This window comes from Dermacentor andersoni, chromosome 3 (genome assembly GCF_023375885.2).
Source record: "Dermacentor andersoni chromosome 3, qqDerAnde1_hic_scaffold, whole genome shotgun sequence".
In the NCBI taxonomy this organism is placed as follows: Eukaryota; Metazoa; Arthropoda; class Arachnida; order Ixodida; family Ixodidae; genus Dermacentor; species Dermacentor andersoni.
In genome coordinates this window covers 74,274,825-74,295,315 of record NC_092816.1, presented here as the reverse complement: position 1 = coordinate 74,295,315, position 20,491 = coordinate 74,274,825, and the positions used below count along the sequence as shown (strand labels likewise).

The window sequence follows — 20,491 nt, the reverse complement described above, 5'->3', positions numbered from 1 at the left end:
GGTGGTCCGTAACATCTCTCAAGCAACGTGGTGCAATACCTTTGAAGATCTCGGTAGTGACCACATGATCATAAAAACACGAATTCCTCAGGCGGGTACACCCCCTTTTCCTAAGCTATTCAAATGGACGGACTGGGACAAATTGCGAAAGCAGCGAGTTGAACAGAGAGGTGAGGAGAACATCGATGATATCGAGGCATGGATGGAGACGCTCAACGACGACATGAACAAGGCGACGCAGATGCTCGCACCCGAAGTCCAGGTTGACAAGATCGACAGCCGACTAGCCCACCTCTGGGAAGCCAAGACGTCACTACACGCAAGATGGAAGAAGCAAAGGCACAACCGAAAGCTTCGTAAGAAGATCGCACATATCAATCGCCAGCTGGAAGAACATTGCCGGACATTAAGCCCCCAACAGTGGTATGACATCTGCAACGCAGTCGATGGGCAGTTCCACAATGGCAGCACGTGGCGTCTCCTTCGTTACCTCTTGGGGGAAACGCAGAGCAAGTCTGCTCAGCGAGCAAACCTGCAACGACTTTTACTCAAGGAACAGGCTACCACGAGCGATCACCAGCTCGTGACACGCCTGCTAGCCAAGTACTTGCCTCAACGACGAATTTCACGAATCAGAGATCCGCGCAGCTCTCCACGACCTTAATGGCAAATCAGTACCTGGTCCCGACAAGGTTGCGAACAAGAATCTACGAAACCTCGTTGATGCCTTGATAATCGCTCTTACGGCATACATCAACAAATGCTGGCGAGCAGGTTGCATTCCAGAGGCGTGGAAACCTCTATGCAGTCCTGATACCGATGCCAGGCAAGCCGTCCAGCCTCGATCACTTGCGGCCCATTTCCCTCACATCCTGCGTTGGCAAGGTGATGGAGCACGCGTTCCTTTCCCGCATCAACCACCACCGCGAGGACACTGGAGCCTACACACCCACTATGGTGGGCTTCCGGTCACACCTCTCCACTCAAGACGTGACCAGCCCTACCACTAGATTATCAATGACCCAACTAGTGGCAACCGAGCCATCCTCGGTCTAGATCTGGAAAAGGCATTTGAGAATTTATCACATGCAGCAATCCTGAGCCGCATAAACAAGCTCAACTTGGGGAGCGAAGCTACTACATCAGATACTTCCTGCCGCGCCGCACAGTCATCCTCGCGGTCGGCAGCATGACATTCGACGAACATGCACTAGGAAGCACCTGCAGTCCTGAAGGGTCGGTCATATCCTCGCTCCTTTTCAACCTCGTGATGCTGGGTCTCCCGGCCTACCTCGACGAGATCGATGGCCTCCATCACGCCTTATATGCAGATGACATCACCCTGTGGGTCAACAAGGGCAGTGGCGGTCAGACTGAATGCACTTTACAAGCAGCGCTCTATGCAGTCGAAACCTGCCTCCAAGACACAGGTCTCCGACTATCTCCACTCAAATCGGAGCTGCTCGTCTACCGCCCGCGCCGCCGGCCCAAGCCTACAGCCGAATCGCGCCAATGTGACGATATAATCCTCCATACGCAAGACGGCTCCTGCATTCCCCGAGTCCCGAAGATACGCATCCTAGGCATGCATATAACAGCCAACGGGTCAAACATAGAAGCTATTCACAAAATCGAAGGCAAGGTTACAGCGGCTACCCGCCTCATCAAACGCATTACAAACAAGCACAAGGACATGAAGGAGGACAGTGTCATGCACCTAATACACTTTTTCGCAATCAGTCACATCACTTATGTGACTGCCTTCTACAACTGGAATGTCAACGAAAGGGAGAAAATCAACACCCTTATACGCAAGACTTACAGATAGCCCTTGGCCTACCGGAGTCCACAAGCACTTGATGAAATGCACGCATCCACGCTTGAGGAAATCGTGGATGCGCAAAGAGCTTGTCAACTCGAACGCATGTCTCTGACAGCCACGGGCCGGTACATACTGCAGAAACTCGGCTTCAACTACCACTTCCAACACGGTCAGAAACAGGTAATTCCGCCCGACCTCAGCCACACGCTGATTGTCGCCCCTATCTCTCGAAATATGCACCCCAAATTTAATCGGGGCCGACGCCAGGCCCTTGCCAAGGCACTGCTGCGCTCCTTGGGTGGAAAGAGGACTACGCGCTTTGTAGACGCCGCAGAATACACACGAGAACACCGGTTCACGGCGGTAGTCGTAGACGTTAGCTCCCAGCTTACGCACGCGTGTAGTGTCGCAACGGAATACCCCGAAACAGCGGAAGAGGTAGCGATTGCGCTTGCGCTTGCGCTTACCGACCCCTCTGCGAGGTAGTCTTTAGCGACTCACAATCCGCAGTGCGCAAGTACGCGCGGGGGCGCATTTCCTCTGAAGCTCTCCAGATTCTAAGGAAAGCTGGTCGACAGCGCTTTGATAGCACCGTGATCATGTGGTTTCCAGCGCACGTCGCCACCCCCACCGCTGAGGGCCCCACTAACTTGAACGAGGTGGCCCACCGCTCTGCGCGAGCACTGACCCGCCGCGCAGAATCGGAGACCGCTTCTTCGAGTTCGGAACTCCTGGTTCAAAACACACGAGAACGCTTGGTCAGGTACAATGACATCACCAAGCACTACTAGCTAGGCAGGTGGTTGCTGCCTCCACCTCACCCTATGCTGAAACGTCGCCAGGCAGTCGTCTGGCGACAATTGCAAACACTAACCTTCCCCAGTCCAGTGCGATTGCAGCACATTTTCACCGCGCGATACCCGACTGCTCTTTGCAAATTATGTCAGGAAACTAGAGCAACGCTGTCGTGCATGTTGTGGGACTGTCGTGTTACATCAGCTACAATGGCAGTAGCTCCGGAGGCTCTTGCGTCGAAGTGGGCTGCCGCTCTGCGCAGGTCCAACCTCAAGACACAAGAGTGGGCTGTCCAGCAAGCCCGAGAGGCGGCGACGAGGCAAGGCCTCGAAGTGCCCTCATGGGAGACCTGAGCCCGGGTCGTCAAATTTGCCGGATTCAAAATAAAGTTGTTTCCATCCATCCAACCATCCATCTTGAACTCCTGACTGAAGTTTTCAGCAACACTTTCGTTTTTCTTCCGTGCAGTCGAGCAATCCCTCTTGCGACACAAATTTTATGGTCGAGTATAGACGTTGGTTGCCGTCGATGACGCCCTCTACGTCTGCAGGTGTTTTGGTGCGGACGGAAAGGACAATGCTGGAGGGGGGCGGGATGCTGACTTGATTTTCGAGCACACTCAAGGCGTGGTGACTACTTCAGCTTTCCGGCGGTATCGCTTTATCTTCCGACAGCGTTATCGACTTCGACTTCAGGTTGATGATTGTGCCGTGTTGGTTCAGGAAGTCCATGCCGAGAATGACGTCTCATGAACACTGTTGGAGGATAACGAAGGTGGCAGGAATGGTCCGGTCTTGAACTGTAATTCTTGCGGTGCAGATTCCAGTCGGCGTTTTTGGGTGTCCTCCAGTGGTTCGAATTTGAGGGCCTTCCCATGCAGTCTTAACCTTCTTCAACTCGGCTGTGATGGGTCCACTTATGACGGCGTAGTCGGCTCCTGTGTCCGCTAAGGCGGTGACTGCGTGGCCGTCGAGAAACACGTCGAGATCGGTGGTTCTTTGTCTTGCGTTGCAGTTAGGGCTTGGCGTCGGATCAGGGCTGCCTCATGTTGAACTGAAGCTGGAACCTCGCGTAGTCAAGTCGTCTTTCGTCGGTGTATTCTTGATTTTATTGCTTCGTCGGTATAGCGGCGTCTCATCGATATATCGTCGAGATCGTCTTTTCGGCGTCTTCGTTGGCGGCGGAGCATCTTCGTCAGTTCGACGAACAGCAACCGCACCTCTATCGGTTGCTGCCTTTAGTTTTCCGGATATGGGCTCACGGACGGGCCCCGGGCTGGGCCGGTGTATGGTCGGCGCTGCGGCGACAGGTAGCGGCCCTGTGACGGCGAACGGGATGGTCGTCGAGGTTTCCACTGAGTGGCAGCGAGGTAGTCGGCGATATCGCGAGGTCATTCGCCAATCTGTGGTCGCGGTCCCGTCTCGCGGTAAGGGCATCGGCGGTAGATGGGCGCGGCTTCTCCGCATTGATCGCAAAGCGGAGGGGGTAGTCGGGGGCGCGCCAAACGTCAGTCTTCCTTGGAATGCTGGGTGGGGTGATGGGTTGGCGTGCTGGCGGAGGGAATGGTGATGGATGACGGAACTGTGTCTTCACTGGGCCTTGCCGTGGGCGGGGAGAGGGAAAGTGACGGTGGGCTACAGCGGCGTACGTCAACGCTTGCGGCTGAGGCTGTGGGGATTTAGAGGCTACTACTCCATGTTGTTGTTCGAGCTCCTCACATACGACGTCAGCAATCGGAGCCACTTGAAGCTGTGATGAAGGAAAAAGCTTCTATAGCTCCTTTCGCACGACCGCTCGCATAGTCTCGCGTAGGTCGTCGGTGGCCAGTGACGGATCTCCGGTGTAGTTTGTTAAGTGCGTGTGGTGGTTGAATTGCCGGTTCCGCATTTCCAGCGTCTTCTCGATGCTGATGGCCTTGAGAAAAAACTCGTTGACGGTCTTCGGTGGACTTCGTACCATTCCGGCGAAAAGTTCCTTCTTCCCATCACGCATGAGTAGGCGGACTTTCTTCTCCTCGGACATTTCCAGGTAGGCGTGGCGGAATAGGCGGCTCATTTCTTCGGTAAAGATAGCAACATTCTCGTTTGGTAGCTGCACTCGGGTTTCTAGCATAGCTTCGGCCTTTTCCTTCCCCACGACGCTCGTAAAGGCCCGCAAAAACCGTTACGGAATAGGTCCCATCTTGTCAAGGTTGACTCTCGGTTCTCAAACCACGCTCTGGCGGCGTCTTCTAAGGTGAAATATACGTGGCGCAGCTTGTCGTCGGAGTCCCAGTTGTTGAAAGTCGCGATTAGTTCGTAGGTCTCCAGCCAGGATTGCAGGTCTTCAGTATCTGATCCATGGAAGGTTGGTGGGTCCCGAGGTTGTTGCAGGAGAATGGGGAATGCTTGGGCAGCCATTGGGGTTGTTTTGGCCACAATCTTCTTGGTCGTTTCATGTAGAAGTCCCTGTTCTGGGGGCAGCTGCTGCAGTCGGCTGCTTGCTCGATGATATGGGACGACGTTGGTTTTGTCTTTGTGGTCGGGGCTTGGTGAATGACGCAACTAGCGTTCTATTGGGCGAACTTGTGCCCACAAAAGGAAGTTACACTCAAAGGACACCAATAGCGGCGAACAGAATCGCCGGTCATCGAAATTTGATGAACGGGTCAAGCGCGTCGGCTTTTGTACATCAGTGGTCGAATGGTCCAGAGCAATCGCCGAGACCCACGTGTCTTCCAGAATGTTCTACACTATTCGCGTCGCGCATACATGCAATCAGAATACACATGCTTCGGTGACCAGAAGCGGATGGAACCATCGATAACATTCCCAAAACTTCTGATACATACAAATGATTTGCTCTGGCCCTTTGGGCTAGCAGCTCGTTGTCTTGTTGCTGTGAGTGCCCTCTCCAATACCAACCATAATGCAGGTTTGGTGAGCTGAACACCAATTTCACGATATGCATTTTTGTACCTTTAACGGCAGTGGTCACGAACCGTGCGGGGAAGTCAGATAATTTGAACGACGCATGGAGACTGCATTCACCATGCCTCTGTTACTAGCAAAGTCAATCGGACCAGGACGAACTTTTCTTCAACTGCGAGACTTCCTAAAAAACTGTATGGGTTTCCTTTGTAGCTTCACGCAGCAATTCGGGTGGATGTCAGTTTTTGCGGGTACACTTGCCGGTATCTGCTGCTTCGGAATTCTTTAAGCAAGAAGCTTGCACAGTGGCTATAGAAATTAGATCAGTGAAAGCATTCTACAGAAAGAATGAAAGAAAAGCTTTTCTTAAGAACCTATGTAGCCTTTGCAAGATGGAATGCAAAATGTCAGGCGCTTACATCGATGACAGAGAAAATATTAAATGTGAGTTACAAAAGTATGACGTCCTGCTCTACACAGATGAGCCAGTTCGACCTCGAAACCGGCGTGCACCGTACCCCGAGCAGCGTAAATTTATGAGCGACATGACGCTATCTTCAAAATAAATCCGGAAATATAATCCAACGATAATCTTGCAATATATACTAATGACATAGTTTCACAGTTTGAAAGCTACTCAATGTGTTTTTAGTGCCCATCCCAAAAGTCACAACGGGAAGGCCTTAGACTGTTTTGTGTTTCTTCTAAAACATTTACAGGATTATGAGTGTACATTCGTCAGTACCATCAGTGGTACCCTTACGATCCAAGAAAAATCCGGACACCTAGTCATGTCTTGTGAGTTGTGAATGCGAGACAGTAATGTCCAATTGAACGCCGCGGAGCGATCGTTCGAACTCCTCGCGGGCAAGCGAGTGCGTTGAGACGCTTGGCCAACGCTTCCTATAGACAGCACAAGGCCAGTGCACTTCAAGCCATGACATCATTCTCCCTTGCCCGATCGCCATATAATCTAATCGGGATGCATCCGAGTAAGCCGCGGTGATTTTGACGTTACTGTTTTCGTCATGCCGGGCTTGGCAATGAAAATTTCAGTCCAAGTAGCATGATGCCATAAAGCAGAGTGCACATGCCAGCTGTATAGGAGGCGCTGGTTTAGCCCAATGGGTAAGGCACTCGGCTTCTGAGCATAGGGTCGTAGATTCGAAACTAATTACTGCCAGCGTCTTTCTTTCCAGTTTCCTTGGTGTTTTTGAACACTCATTTCTTTGCAGCGATTACTGATGGTAAAATAGAACGCAGACGAGAGCTTGCGCAGCGAATGGGCGCGCGTACAACACATGTTTCCGAGAGCAAGGTTGAGGTGGCCTCGCGGCGACGCCCCCTTTCGTCACGCAACAGGTGGCGCGGCAGCAGGTGTTCCATTTCGCCAGCTCTGCTCTGTCGAGGCGGGCACGTGACGTGGAGTCGCAGAAAAAGAGAACTTAGGTGTCGTTTCGCTGCTACAGGTGCCGTATTCTTCACTCAAAGGGCCAATTAACACTTTCGCATCAAAATTAAGCTAGCTGTCAATAACTTGCCTTTGTGGAAAACACCCGGTGCCGATGGACTTGCAAATTAATTTTACAAAGCTTTTAAAGAGACCACCAGTCCCATATTATTGGATATTCTCACTAAAAATTTAGAGGTGGACGCCTTTCCGCAGTCTGTTTGCAAAAACCTTACAGTAATAACTCCAAAAATTCAGACAAGGACAAACTGCGTTGCCTTGAAAGCTACAGACCAATCACAATGTCAAACGTTGACTACATAATGTTTGCGAAAGGTTTATCTAATAGAATTCAATTTGTGATGTGAATTCTCATTGGCTACCATCAAACGTGCGGAATTAGGGGTCGATCTACTCAAACCAACATGCATATAGCGCGTAAATTTCATCAATCACTTTACACTATCACTGAGAAGGTTGCAATGCTTCATGTAACCTTGCTAAGGCTTTTGATCGTGTCAGTCATTCCTATTTATCGTTTCTTCTGGTACAAGCCAAGGTTGGCTCCGCTGTGCTTAAAAACGTTAGGCTTTGCTATACCCATTGTTCTACGCCCTTAGGTATTAATGGTCATCTTTCTGAACCCGTTTCTATTTGCTATTTTGTAAAACAACGGTGTCAGATGTCGACATTACTCATCGCTCTTTATCTAGAACCACTATACCTAACGTACTGCAGTCGAGTTGCATCCATGGCTTTAACAAACTGGATAATGACGTAAAAGTGTTAGCTTACACCGTTTACCTAGCGCTCTTCTGCACGGATAACCTCAGTGTTGAAAATGTTGTAGCTAATAGACAAATTTAGCCGCGTGTCAGGAGTTCGTATGAAGTTTAGGCCTAAGGTTTGGCTCACGGTGTTATAAGCCAGAACAATTTACAGGCATTACCTGAACTGACGTTCCGCAAAGTATCTTAGCATGCCGCTGGATACATACAAGGGCGCAGTATCGGAATGAACAGGTTTAGACCCTGGAAAGTTACGCTCAGAGTTTCATTGGACACCGACTTCCTATTTCCTTAAGAGCTTGAGCATGTAGTAAGTTTTTGACAACAAAAATTTACTACGCATTGCAAGTTGTTATTTCCGCAAAGTTTTCACCGAATTTCGCTACTTTCTTATGGTATTCAACTTCTCAGCTCATGAGGCGGGAAAATACTTTTTAGGCCAGTTAATGGGTTGTCCCAGTTAGTGTCCTAGTTAGGCCAGTTAGTGGGCTGTCCTGGGTTTTGCGCTGAATTTTCCACCTTCAAAATAGCGTGGATGGGCTTGTACTTTTGTCTCCACTTTTTCTCTTCGTTTCCCTGCATTTCTGGGAGCTGCCGCCCCCTCCTTGCGGCAATGGATGAAGAGATCTCCGAGGACTTTCCTGATGCGCAGCCGTCAGGTCGGATAGCGTCCAGGAAACGTGGAAGTGCGTCAAGCGATACAGACAGCGAGGCCACTGAGTTATGTTTGGACAGCTATGACTCGTAGGACGATGACTTACATGTCGTGATGAGTAGATCAACAAAAAGAAGACTACTACAAGCATCTTCCTCACCAAGTGCTTCTACCGTGGAGAATGCACCGCTGCGCTGGCCGCACACTGTGCTCTTTATGCCTGTGGACCCGGCGACCAAATTGCGGTTCCTCAACAGGCAGGTCCTGTCTTCGTTACTCGAAAGAATCGCACCAAATGAGATTAAAGAGGTGTGAATAACCTCGCGTAAAATGCCCTGGCAGTTGATGTGCTACATCGCAGCGCCCTTGAATGCCTACGTAATATAACTGATATCGACAATATAAAGGTGCGATAAATGATCCCTACAGGCGGCGATGGTACTGCGGGCGTCATTTATGACGCCGACGTTGCCATGCGGAATGCTGACTTGCCCATACTGGTCAAGCCAACAATAGAAGGCACATTCATTAGAAGAATTTTCAGACGGGGAAACACGCGCTGTGTGAAGATTTTGTTTGAAGGAGACAGCCTTCCTGCCCACGTCAAGGTAGGACGTGTCCGCCATCCAGTACGACCATTCATACCAAAGCCCCTCCAGTGTTTTAAGTGTTGCAAGAATGGTCACGTAAAGGGTGTCTGCGTGAACAACGTTGTGTGCCCGCGGTGCTCCGAGTCTCATTCAGAAGACGCCTGTAGCACATACGTTCTAAAGTGCCCTAACGGCAGTGGTCCTCACAAGGTATCATCAAAGGATTGCCAGCGGGGACGGAATTCGCGATCCTAAAACGAGTGGTGCGGGACAATTCAATGCATAAAGGGGCTGCTGCCTCTGTTCGGCGACGTCGGCATCCACACCGAGAATGTCCACGAAATTCTGCAACTGCAGATAGGAACACGCCATCTTCCGTCAGAAGGATTGCCGCATCAACGCCTAGTGCGCCCAAGACAGACACATGGAAAGCAAACAAAGCGGAAAGACTCGCCCGTCCTGAAGAATGACCTGAGCTACCCAGGGCACAACTCGCTGCTAAGTTGCCTCAAAACGTACCGACTTCGATGGCTTCGGCAACTGCTGAAGCGACGCTGGCTGATGATCTCCAGGTCGTCAACATACTGCGGTCGCTCATGAATGCCATTCTCGTTATACTTACCAACATGAAATCTTCGTCTGTGCAAAGCGCGCTACAGGTGCTGGACACTTTGACTAAAGTACTTGCAGCTTTTGGTTAGAATCATGGTTCTCCAGAAGCTGTCCTTTCGTGACGAAGTCCGGAACACGTTGATATTGCATTGGAACGCCAGAGGACTTAAGTCACGCATGTCGGACTTTCCACAGTTTGTGTTCATGGATAAGTTCCCCATCATCGTCATCTGCAAGCCCCTATCAGATAACATCAGACTGTCCGGGTACGAGTGTTTCATGTCCGCCACCCACGGAGAATGCAGCAACATCATCGCATTCATACGACCTGATCTTACGTATGTCCATCATCCAGTGCCACCTGACCAAGAAAGCCAGTACGTATGTCTGATAGTGAAGAAAGGCAAGGTCACTTTCACAGTAGCTGGAGCCTACACATCGCCCTCAAGTCGGCTGGACTGCGAGCGGTCACGACGAATTACGACAGCGACTCCACAGCCTTTGCTGATGACTGGAGATTTTAATGCCCACCACCATCTCTGGGGACGTTTAAGATAAACTCGAGAGGCAGAATATTAGTCATTTGCCTCCGAACAAGAATTCTGCTTGTTAAATGATGGAAGCCCCATGGAACTACCCACTGGAACTACCTGCGTGGAACTACCTACTGTAGCTGCCTTGGCCTCACCTTTGTTTCACGCTCCTTCACTAGAAAGGTCAGGTGGTTTCCGGATATTGAAACGTGGGTAAGTGACCACCTACCCACTTAGGATTGAAGGGCTGATGGGCTCCAAGTTGACCGGCGTCACGCAATGTATCGACTGGCCAATGTACAAATCAATTGTCGAAGACGGCTGTCGTGATGACTTGTCCTCTAGCCTAGAGGACATCATAAAGGGTGCCCTAGAGGCTGCCATACAATCGCTTCCAAGAACGTATACACGCACCGAATACGAAGTTGAGCTGGAGAAGCTTCGTGCAGTTCGTCGCCGTGCAGAGCAAAGATACAGGCACACGAAGTCTGGAAATGACTTGAGGTTGGCCAGAATAACTCAAAAGAAAATTCAGCATCGCATGGACAAACTTGCATCGCAAAGATGGATGCCATTCTGCGAGTCTTTGGATCCACAGAAACCTTTGTCCTAGATATGGAGAACTGTTCTTGGTCTCCGTGGACCCCCTCAGCAGCGCCACCCTTTTAAGTCCTTAGCCGTTCACCAACAATGCAGCGAGATTGACGTCGCTGAAGATTTCTGCAGGAGGATCGCGGGCGAAACTAGTTCCGCTGGAACATACACGCTCCATCACTCACCAATTTCACGTGACCGCCACATGGACATTCCTTTCTTCATGGACGAACTCGAAGCTGCACTTCCCTTGTGCAAGCGTTAATCCTCACCAGGACCCGACGGTATAACCTACCGTGCCCTATGTAATCTTGGTGAAGAGGCTCGGAAAATGCTCCTGCTCTTGTTCAACAGCTCCTGGCAGACAGGTACGGTTCCCCAGGAATGGAAGACCAGTTGCCTGATTCTGCTGCTCAAACCTAGCAAGTGCCTGTAGACATTGCATCATACCGACCAATTGCTCTTGCTAGTTGCATCGAAAAACTAATGGAGAGGATGGTTCTAGCACGGCTAGAATGGTACCTCAAACATTGCCAGGTGCATCCAGATGCAGTGGCCGATTTCCGGCGTGGCCGTTCTTCCATAGAAAACGTTATTTTTTCTGCCAAAATTATCTGCTGCCCTGTTTTTGGATGTTAAAGGAGCGTGCGATAACGCAACGCACGAAGCTATTTTCAACGCGTTAGAGGCAGTAGGACTTGGCGGCAAAGTTTATTTCTGGATAAGTAGCTATCTATATAAGAGATCATTTTTCGTACTTACTGAGGATGGCCCGACCTCCCAGCATTACAGTAACTGTGGGGTGCCTCAGGGCGGAGTACTGAGCCCAACGCTCTTCAGTGTAACACTCATTGGACTCGCCGACATCCTGCCATGCACCGTTAGGCTCTCCATCTATGCCGACGACATTCGTATTTCGACGTCGAGTGTGGCGCGACTGCAGCTTCGCGCGCGGCTTCAGAAGGCAGCCACTTTAACATCATCCTACCTTCGAGAACAAGGACTTCATATATCATGTGAATAGTGTGCAGTGGGGGCGTTTACCAGGAAATCAATGTCTCCATACGTGCTATCCGTAGACGGACAGCTGATCTCGTACAGCACGAGTCACAAATTTTTGGGGGTGGTCATTGGCAAAAATCTCTCCTGGACCCCTCATGTGAATTATGCGAAAAAATGCCTGACAGGAATATGCCATATGTTTAGGTTCCTTGCAGAAAAGACCTGGGGAGTGCCAATACACTCTATGCTGCAACTGTACAGGGTCCTCTTTATTGGATTCTTGGCGGTACAGCCTACCGGTCGTCTCCAACACCTGCAGAACTAACCTGAATATAATCCAAACCATCCAAGCCCAAGCCCTCAAGGTATGTCTTGGTCTACCGCGGAGTGCGTCAACGACTGAAGTTATTGCAGTCGCTCAAGATTCCACTATTAGAACGCACATTAGCACTGAAACAATGCGTGTGCACATAAGACACTTCGCCCTGACCCCTACCCACCACCTAGCAAGTCTCCTAGTAGATAGGCCCCACACGACATTCAATGCGACTGTCTTCGCGCACCGTGCCTCTCTCAGGTCAGGTTACGCACCTGCAGCAAGACCTTCCATTCCTCCGTGGTGCGTGCTCCGTACTCACGTAAACTTCACAATCCCAGGACGTCAGAAAAAGTCAGACTTGCCGTCATCAGCCCTCAAGCAACTAACTTTACTTCTCTTGTACGAGAAATGCAGCGACTGCACACACGTCTATACTGATGGATCAACTACATCAACCAGTTCTGGTGGCATTGTAGTTATACCAACAATGAGAATAACCCAGCGGTTCAAGACTTGCCATGCGATTACGTCTACAGCTGCAGAGCTCGCGGCTCTCCGTGACGCGCTTAATGTGATAAATGCTGAAAGTCCTAGAAAATGGGCAGTCTTTTGCGATTTAAGGCCAGCCTTGCAACGCGTGCAGTCGTTTCCCCGACATGGAACTCACGATCGGCTCACGTGAGAAATCGTGGAACTTGTCCATCACTTAAAAACTTTTTGTGCGCAGACAGACAGGGACAAAGAAGAGGAGCAACACAAGGACGAGTGCTCTAGCAACCATCCTAACGACATCAGTCCTTGTGTTGCTCCTCTTCTTTGTCCCTGTCTGTTTGCCCACAAAAAGTTTTGAAGTAATGAATCTGTTCCAACTAGGCTGGCTCGCAGTTATGCTTCAGTTCATTGTCCATCACTTAAGAGAAAAAGGCCATGATATCTCTTTTCAATGGATACCAGGAAATTGCGGTATCATAGGAAATGATGACGCACGTGAGGCAGCTCGGACGTCAAACCAAAAAGACCGCTGCGACCCTATTCCTCTCTCCAAGACCGACGCCGCGAGACAACTTCGCAGTCTAGCTCGCACGATCTCCTTAGCAGAGTGGAATACCGCACATACACAGCGCACAAGACTGCACAGACTAAACCTATCACTGCAACTCAGATCTCCGGCCGGTCTGCTTTCTTTCTTAGTGCGAACTCAGAACTAATATCGTATCATCAGCTAACAGGTCCCTAAGATTCATGAAGCATCCTCTTCGTCATGAAGCCCAACAGGTGAAACTTCTGGCATATAAACCACTTAGAAGAAAACTTGAGTGCGCCATTCCAATATGGAATCCACCTCAGAGATAACTAACGAATGCACTCGAATCAACTCAAAGCCATGCCATCCTTCGTTCATAATGCATATTCATACTCCATCAGCATTTCATTTCTGAATATTTTTTCCAGCCTCAAAAGTTTAGAATTTCGTCCCTGCATCACCAGGCTTTGCATGCTGCACAACATAATTCACCATCCACTAAATCAGGCGCCTTATATTGTGCATCGCACCCACATGTCACACTGCACTGCGCATCTATTTCAGATTACTCGGCCCTTTTCCCGCAGGGCAATATTTCAGGATCCTTCTTCCCACGACCAATTGTCGACTGTTGCCGTTCCCCATGAAGTCACATGCGCATCGGCTTTTTTTGATGCCATCACCACTCATATCCAAAGGCGACAACCTCTACTGTTTTTATCTGTCAAATATGTAACCCCACTCCTCTGGTAATATTTATTTAAATACCCTTTGAAGGGGGTCTTTAAGGAAAATAAACTGAAGACGGGAAGTAAGAATCAATCATGGCTGATAATAAAAGTACATTGGAAGAAACCTACAAGGGTGCAATCGGAGTGGCTGAGATCTGACACCGTATTGAATAAAAGCAATTATTAAGCAACAGCGCTGTGATAAGAGACAAGGTAGGCACGTATCCAGGAGCCAGACATAATGCTATTTGGTCTGGGTGCCCCTGCAGATGTTCTGATTTCTGTTAAAATACACATTTGGGTGATATAATTTGTTATATTTTGATATAAGGTCATTATAAAACATCACAGGTGCCAGATGCATTGATAACTGAACATTTGTCAATATTCTAAAAGTATAACATCCAAAGATGTCATTGAAATACGTTCAGGCAGTGAGAAGAACCTACGAAAGGCGTGCATCAATTTCTCAAGGGAAATTTGTAAACTACACGCAAGATAGAATCAGTTTGGACTAGCCGAGAGCAAGTGCTCACAAAATGAATTTCTTAGAAGCGAAACGTACGTGCCAACAATGTCGACACACTTGAAATGAGTCAAATGTATTGTGTCCTTTCCTGTGCAAAAGGAAGATCCATTGTTTACTAATTGAACTTCGATTGCATGCGTACATTTCTTTTCTCTGAGTCAAAGTGGTTCTGTCGCAGCTTACGTGAGATAAATCTTACATTATTAACAAACATCGTTAGCAAATTTCTGACGAGGCACTGCCCGAAGATACAAGCCCCCGTCGAAGAAAGGAAGAAGGTGTCCCGCCAGGAACTTTAGCGGCACCTGTTAAATGCAAAAAAAACACAAAAGTTTGAGCTGTCAACCAAGTGAATTTCACTTTAAGTCAGAGTTGTCGACGAGTAAGAAAGTTCTTATTAGACTAGGAGCCCTTTAGAAGCGCGAAGGTTTGAGACGCCAATGAAAACTTCATTCTGTAGCTGGACGGTCCTCGCAAACTTTCCCGTTCCAATTTCTTTACCGCGCTTCAAGAAATGAAACAAATTATTTGTTTGTGTTGCAGTCTGCATTTCGTTTCTGAAACTTTTTTAAACTTCAGGCCTGCACCCGGATCTCCATATTAACACACACTCGACTACTGATAACACTAACACAGTTGAAACAAATTTCTGTATATGATAGAAATGTTTGAACAATTGGTTGTGCATGCCTTCGCGTTAACAAATGCAAAAAAAATCACTAAACGTGCACCACTACTTGGCAAAACAAAATTTTCGTAGCCGTCACTAACGAATGCTACTGGGCTAAGCCGGAGTCCTGGATTGGCGGACATGTAGCACTGTAAGTTAACAGCTCGCATCACTCGACGCCAATGATTTCTTGGAGCGTATAAACAGCCACGCCAACGCAAACCATGATGCGGAAGAATAGAGGCCTGAGATCTGGATCAGTAATTGAGAAGGTTCTCGGTGTGCGTCTGCAGGTTGATACTAAGATGAGGACACAGCCCATAAGCCACAAAAATCAGATTCGCACATGACGCAGATCTAAATGTCCCAAATACGCTTTGGCCCATATTTTTTCAACATGTGGCCACAATAATATTTAGCAAGCAGGGTTTAATGTCAGTTTTTATGACAGTGTACAGGTTTGCACAAATCCGGTAGGCAACAATTACGCAGTGCCTAAGCGCGCATAAAGAAACACTTTCTATTAATGAAATAGAAGAAAGGCATCTTGTTACATCTGGCTTGAGATATTATTGCTTTTAATGTTCTTTCTTTCAATACGTTGGGTCGTGCATGTTTGGGTGCGACAAAAATATCAAATTTCGAGTTCTGTAGATCACGTCTGATGAAGCTAAATTCTGATATAATGAACATTATTTCACGCTTCCATTAAGTCCTGTATACATGAAAGCTTCGGAAGGAGGATAAACTATGTTAGTGTCATTCAGATTTGAAGCTGCTCTACCAAGCAGCCAAGTGCATTTGTATGCACTAATACAACTTAGAAAATACTAATACGGTCAAAAATGCTACCCTGAAGTTATCTTTTTTTGTTGTGGTGCATGGTCGTAGTAGTCATAGGAACGTGCTATGCATTTACGGTCTGATGAATAACACAAGGTCTTCCAAAACTTTTACGACACCCTCATAAACAATTGTGGTTTTAATGCGTAACAGCTAATGATTTGAATTACCTATCACTTAGTAGGCTGTCCTGGCAAGGTGGGGAGGTTGTCTGTTCATGGTCGTTTATGGTTGAATCAGGACACCGGGTGTTGCTAGGTATCTTCCTGATATATACATATATGCTGTTGCTCGATCCACTAACATTAGACCTTCTTTATTGTAACATTCACTTTTTCTTTGTCGTAAAGATCGCGCACACATGAAGCGCCTAACGCGCCAAGCATCTGAACAGTTGGCTTGCACTAGGAAAAGTTATAAGAGAGTTTTATATATATTTTCAGGCAATAGATCAAGGGCTCATGCCAAGCTCAGGGGCTCATGTCTGAAAACAGAATAAAACACCCCTAAGAATTGCCCTTGTGCAAGGCAGCGCTTGAGACGCTTCATGCGTTAAGCGCGTCGCATCGCAACAAAGCAGCTGACGTTAAAGAGAAAAAATATGACACTTTCACTATATTGGCCAAGCAATTAGGGCGGTAGGATTATGTTAGAATATTACACGAAATGCATGACTCGTACCTGGAGTGGCAGTATGAATTGAAGCAAAAGTAAGCTAAGTAAAAACTTGCTGTTGTGCTAGGAATCCTCTGAGTCTTGTCATCGGACAATTTCATTTCTGATAATTAATTAAAGCCAACGTTTTTCTTATTGACTTTAGTTTCAAGTGTCGCTCCTGGAACGGTGCCGGAGGTAGCGCACAGCTGCGCCAATAAAATTACGTCATTTTTAGGTTTGAGCACTGTGTCTGTTTGCCGCTTAAAATATTTAAGTGTGTCGGAGATTTCTTTATTCACATTTCTTTGGGGACTGCCATTCTCAAAATTCATATGATTAACTGTGTCAGGAATGTAAAACTTTGTATGGGAAACTTTAGTGACAGAGTGGCGTGGCAGTATAACCCGCGTATACCGCATGTCATGTAGCCTGGCATGGCATACGGCATACATATACTTAAATATATACGGATCCTTGCGGCGACTCCGACTATGACGGCAGATATTCACTCGGAGTGTTCATAAAATATCTATCGAATTAAATAGTTATGAGAACCGTTTAACGGCTGGCTTCTTGGCCGACCCCCCGTATTGGGTAGATAGCGAGCAAGCAAGCCTTCGTGCCCGAAAATTGCTGCGCTTCTCTCATCATACTGTTATTCTGTGGCGCGATTGTACTAGATCACGCACGTCGTGTCTTGGGATTCAACATGTTTTAGCGATGATTAAGCGTAACCCTTGTTTTACAATGTTTATCATGTTTACTGTTGGACGTGTTCGTCACTAAAATCTGCAGCGCATGTTTTTTTGTAGTTCGCTTTGCATTGGTTAGAAAGATATCAACCCAAGCTTGATTCTGCCATATTTTTATGCATTAGCATAAAGAGTGTCGAAGTGTGAAAAAAGTGTATGTGCGCGTGTGTATAAATATGAAGGTGGTCTTCTGCGCATCACCCTCAGTTGCACTTCGCTTCCCGAAGAAGCTGGATGTGTGTCGAGTGAACTCCTGAACAAGATTACTCGATATAAAGAACACGGTTACAATCATGAACCGAACAGGTGCGACATATTCCTGACGCATTTCCCTCGCATTTAACGCTGAATCTCGGCTGAATCTTTCGTGAAATATACCGTGAAATCTTTCGTAAATATACTTACCGATGTTTCTGGGCAAACCTCAAACTTAACCTGCTTAAGCAGACAAGCTAGAGTTGTCTTCGCTTGGACCAAGCCGAGACGCTTGCCGATGCAATCACGTGGTCCGGCCCCAAACGGCAGATACGTGAAAGGCCTCAAGGCGTCCTTGTTTTCCGGCATGAACCTAGTGACAGGTGTAGAGTAGAATGAGTAGAGGAGGTCAATTGCAGTTACGCCGGAAGATAACACTGTGCGCCATACAAGCATGGTGGTGATTAAGAACACCGGCACCACTGAACAGTCTGGCAACGAACTATGAAACAACAGAAAGCATAGAAAAGAACAAACTTCGTTTGAGCTTACTTTGTCTCCTATCGTGTCCGGAAAAGTCAGGGGGCAAAAATGAACTTAGCACTTGTGGTTACTACTGAATGAGCTATGCATGAAGCATGCATTAGCTATCAAGCGGAGTCTTTCATCACCATGCTTCGCGATTAATTTTAGTTTTGTCGAGCTATGGCAATCAGTACGGCCACTAATTGCCAATATTTACACGTAGGTAACGCTAGCCAGTAGTACGCAGGTAACACTAGCCAGAAGTAAAAAGAGTCATACGAGTTGCCCGTACAAGCTCGCTGTAACACCGTCGTCTCATTGACTCACTACATTGCTTTGTTAAACCCATCTTTATTTTCGCATGTTGGGGACATAAGAGTTTGAATGCCACGGGCACTTTTACGTAACATATCACGCAATGTGGACACCTTTCATTCTTATTTACGTCGGTGTGCATTGAGCTTTGCAATCTTGATGGTAGGTTGGGACCAAGAAGATTGGGGACTTTTAGATCTAAGCATTCGTATTGTTTGCCTTTCCTTAAATTGACAACACACCTCTCTGGATTGAACTTCTCCGGTTCAGGAAAATACTCCGGATCATGGTGGATTCCGGCCATGGGAATGTCGACGCACATGCCCGGCTTGAAGTGGATTCCAGCCACCGTAGTTTCCTCTGTACAAAGCCTCATATTTCTGCAATGTCCAGATACAAAAATACCGTAACAGATTACTATGGACCTATTTGTTATTATTATGAAAAATTTTCTCAGACTACTTGAACATAATTTTCGATGGGAAATGCTATTTTATTGAACGGGGAGGCAGGTGTAGAAGAGACGCGCACAAAAGGAACGAGAAAGACATCACTAACGTAGGCCATTTTCGCGAAACACTAATTGCCACCATTAAATGATGTGTACCTCGTATTTCACGCAAGTTTGTTTGATATACTTCTTCAACTACATGCATTTTTCTTTTGATTTTATGACAACGTTCGGTAACAACTAACCTAAAGCTTTCAGTTCTGATGTGGACAATTGTCCAACTGGTCCAGTACTCTGCACATCACTTGTCTCTGGGCACTAGATCGCGGGAAGACACATATAATGTGTGTGAGCGTCTCTTCGCTGTTGCATGTGTCACACGTGGGGCTGTTGGCCATTCCAATAAGGAAAGCGTATGAGTTAGTTGCGGCAACGCCTAACTACAGACGGCACAGCACCGTCTGTTCACGTTGTGGTAACCCAGGCGGGAGGTGCATCTGTATGTCCAGAGACAATGAACGCAAACGACACATGGTGTAAACGGTCGAGTCCCACAGGGGCAAAGTACAATCACGGGACATCAATCGCAGTCCAGCCGCAGCGTCTATTCGCGAAAGCGGAAGGAAGACTCGTTGACCACTTTCATGCGCAGATTGGGCGGCTTTGTCGGCGTGGTCGTTTCCATTGATGTTACAATGTACTGGCAGTTATTGAAAGATTATGTTGTGTCCCTTGTCATGGCTGTGATGATATTTGTGTCGAATTTCTGAGGCGACTTGTTCATTGGGTCCGTGGCGCATTGGGCTTTGTATGCACTGAAGGGCGGCCTTCGAGTCACTAAAGACAGTCCATTGTTGCGGTGGTTCCTGCTTGATGAAATCAAGTGCAGCATGGAGTGCTCCGAGTTTTGCACCCGTCGATGCACATGAACGCGTGAACTTTTTAATTTGACTTTCTCAGATTTTGCGGGGATGAAAACTGCAGCAGCAGAGCTGTTAAGTTTCACCGAACCATATGTGTAGACATGCTGGCGGAATCTGTGACATTGTGAATGTGTTCCAAAGTTGCTTGTTTCAAAGATCGCAAAGGCACTCCGGCTTTGTTTCTGATGCCTGGAATTGTCAACTGCACTTGCGGCCGGTGCACACACCACAACAGGTCGCATAATCATGTACCCGGCGTAAATTGTGATGGCAAGTAGGACTGATGTCTTGCAATACTTTTGGCAAAAGTTAAATGTGGCCTTTTTGTTGGCAGGCAAGCGAGATGGTGGGAGGGAATCCGAGTCAGGGGTCGGATGTGTGCTCTCAGGACATCCGTATCGATGTAGACTGTCAAAGTAACGTCTCTGGAAATGGCCAATGTCGCAATCGATGGTGCAGTTTTTGAGAGAGCGAGACAAGTTCTGAGTGCTTGTGCTTGCCGGCTCCGGAGTTTGCGGATATTTGTAATGCAAGTATTTCCTAGTACAGGTAAGCTGTACAGCAGAAAGCCTGAAAACAGTGCTTTACACAGTTGCAACATTGATGGTACTGTTGCGCCCCAGGACTTCCCGCTGAGGAATGTAAGAAGGTCCACAATGGCGGCCAAACGCTTTGTCATGTACGAGACGTGAGGGCTCCAAGACAAGTCTCTATCAGTGCTCACGCCAAGAAATCGGTGCGTTCGTTTAATCGTATAGTTTGGTCATTAATCCGCAAAGCATACGGGACAATCGATTTGCGAGTAAA

General features: G+C 47.9%; 1 protein-coding gene across 1 annotated transcript in view; it reads right to left on the bottom strand.

Moving 5' to 3' along the window:
• Positions 1 to 14,429: 14,429 nt before the first annotated feature.
• The window catches only part of LOC126545180 (cytochrome P450 3A41-like), a 48,978-nt gene continuing 42,916 nt past the window's right edge, over positions 14,430 to 20,491 (bottom strand). Inside the window, exons 12-14 of the mRNA XM_072287208.1 lie at positions 18,553 to 18,690; positions 17,681 to 17,843; positions 14,430 to 14,658 (exon numbers count right to left, since the gene is read on the bottom strand). Coding sequence (XP_072143309.1) covers positions 14,557 to 14,658; positions 17,681 to 17,843; positions 18,553 to 18,690 — 403 coding nt within the window. The 3' untranslated portion in view covers positions 14,430 to 14,556. The remainder of the gene's footprint in view (positions 14,659 to 17,680; positions 17,844 to 18,552; positions 18,691 to 20,491) is intronic.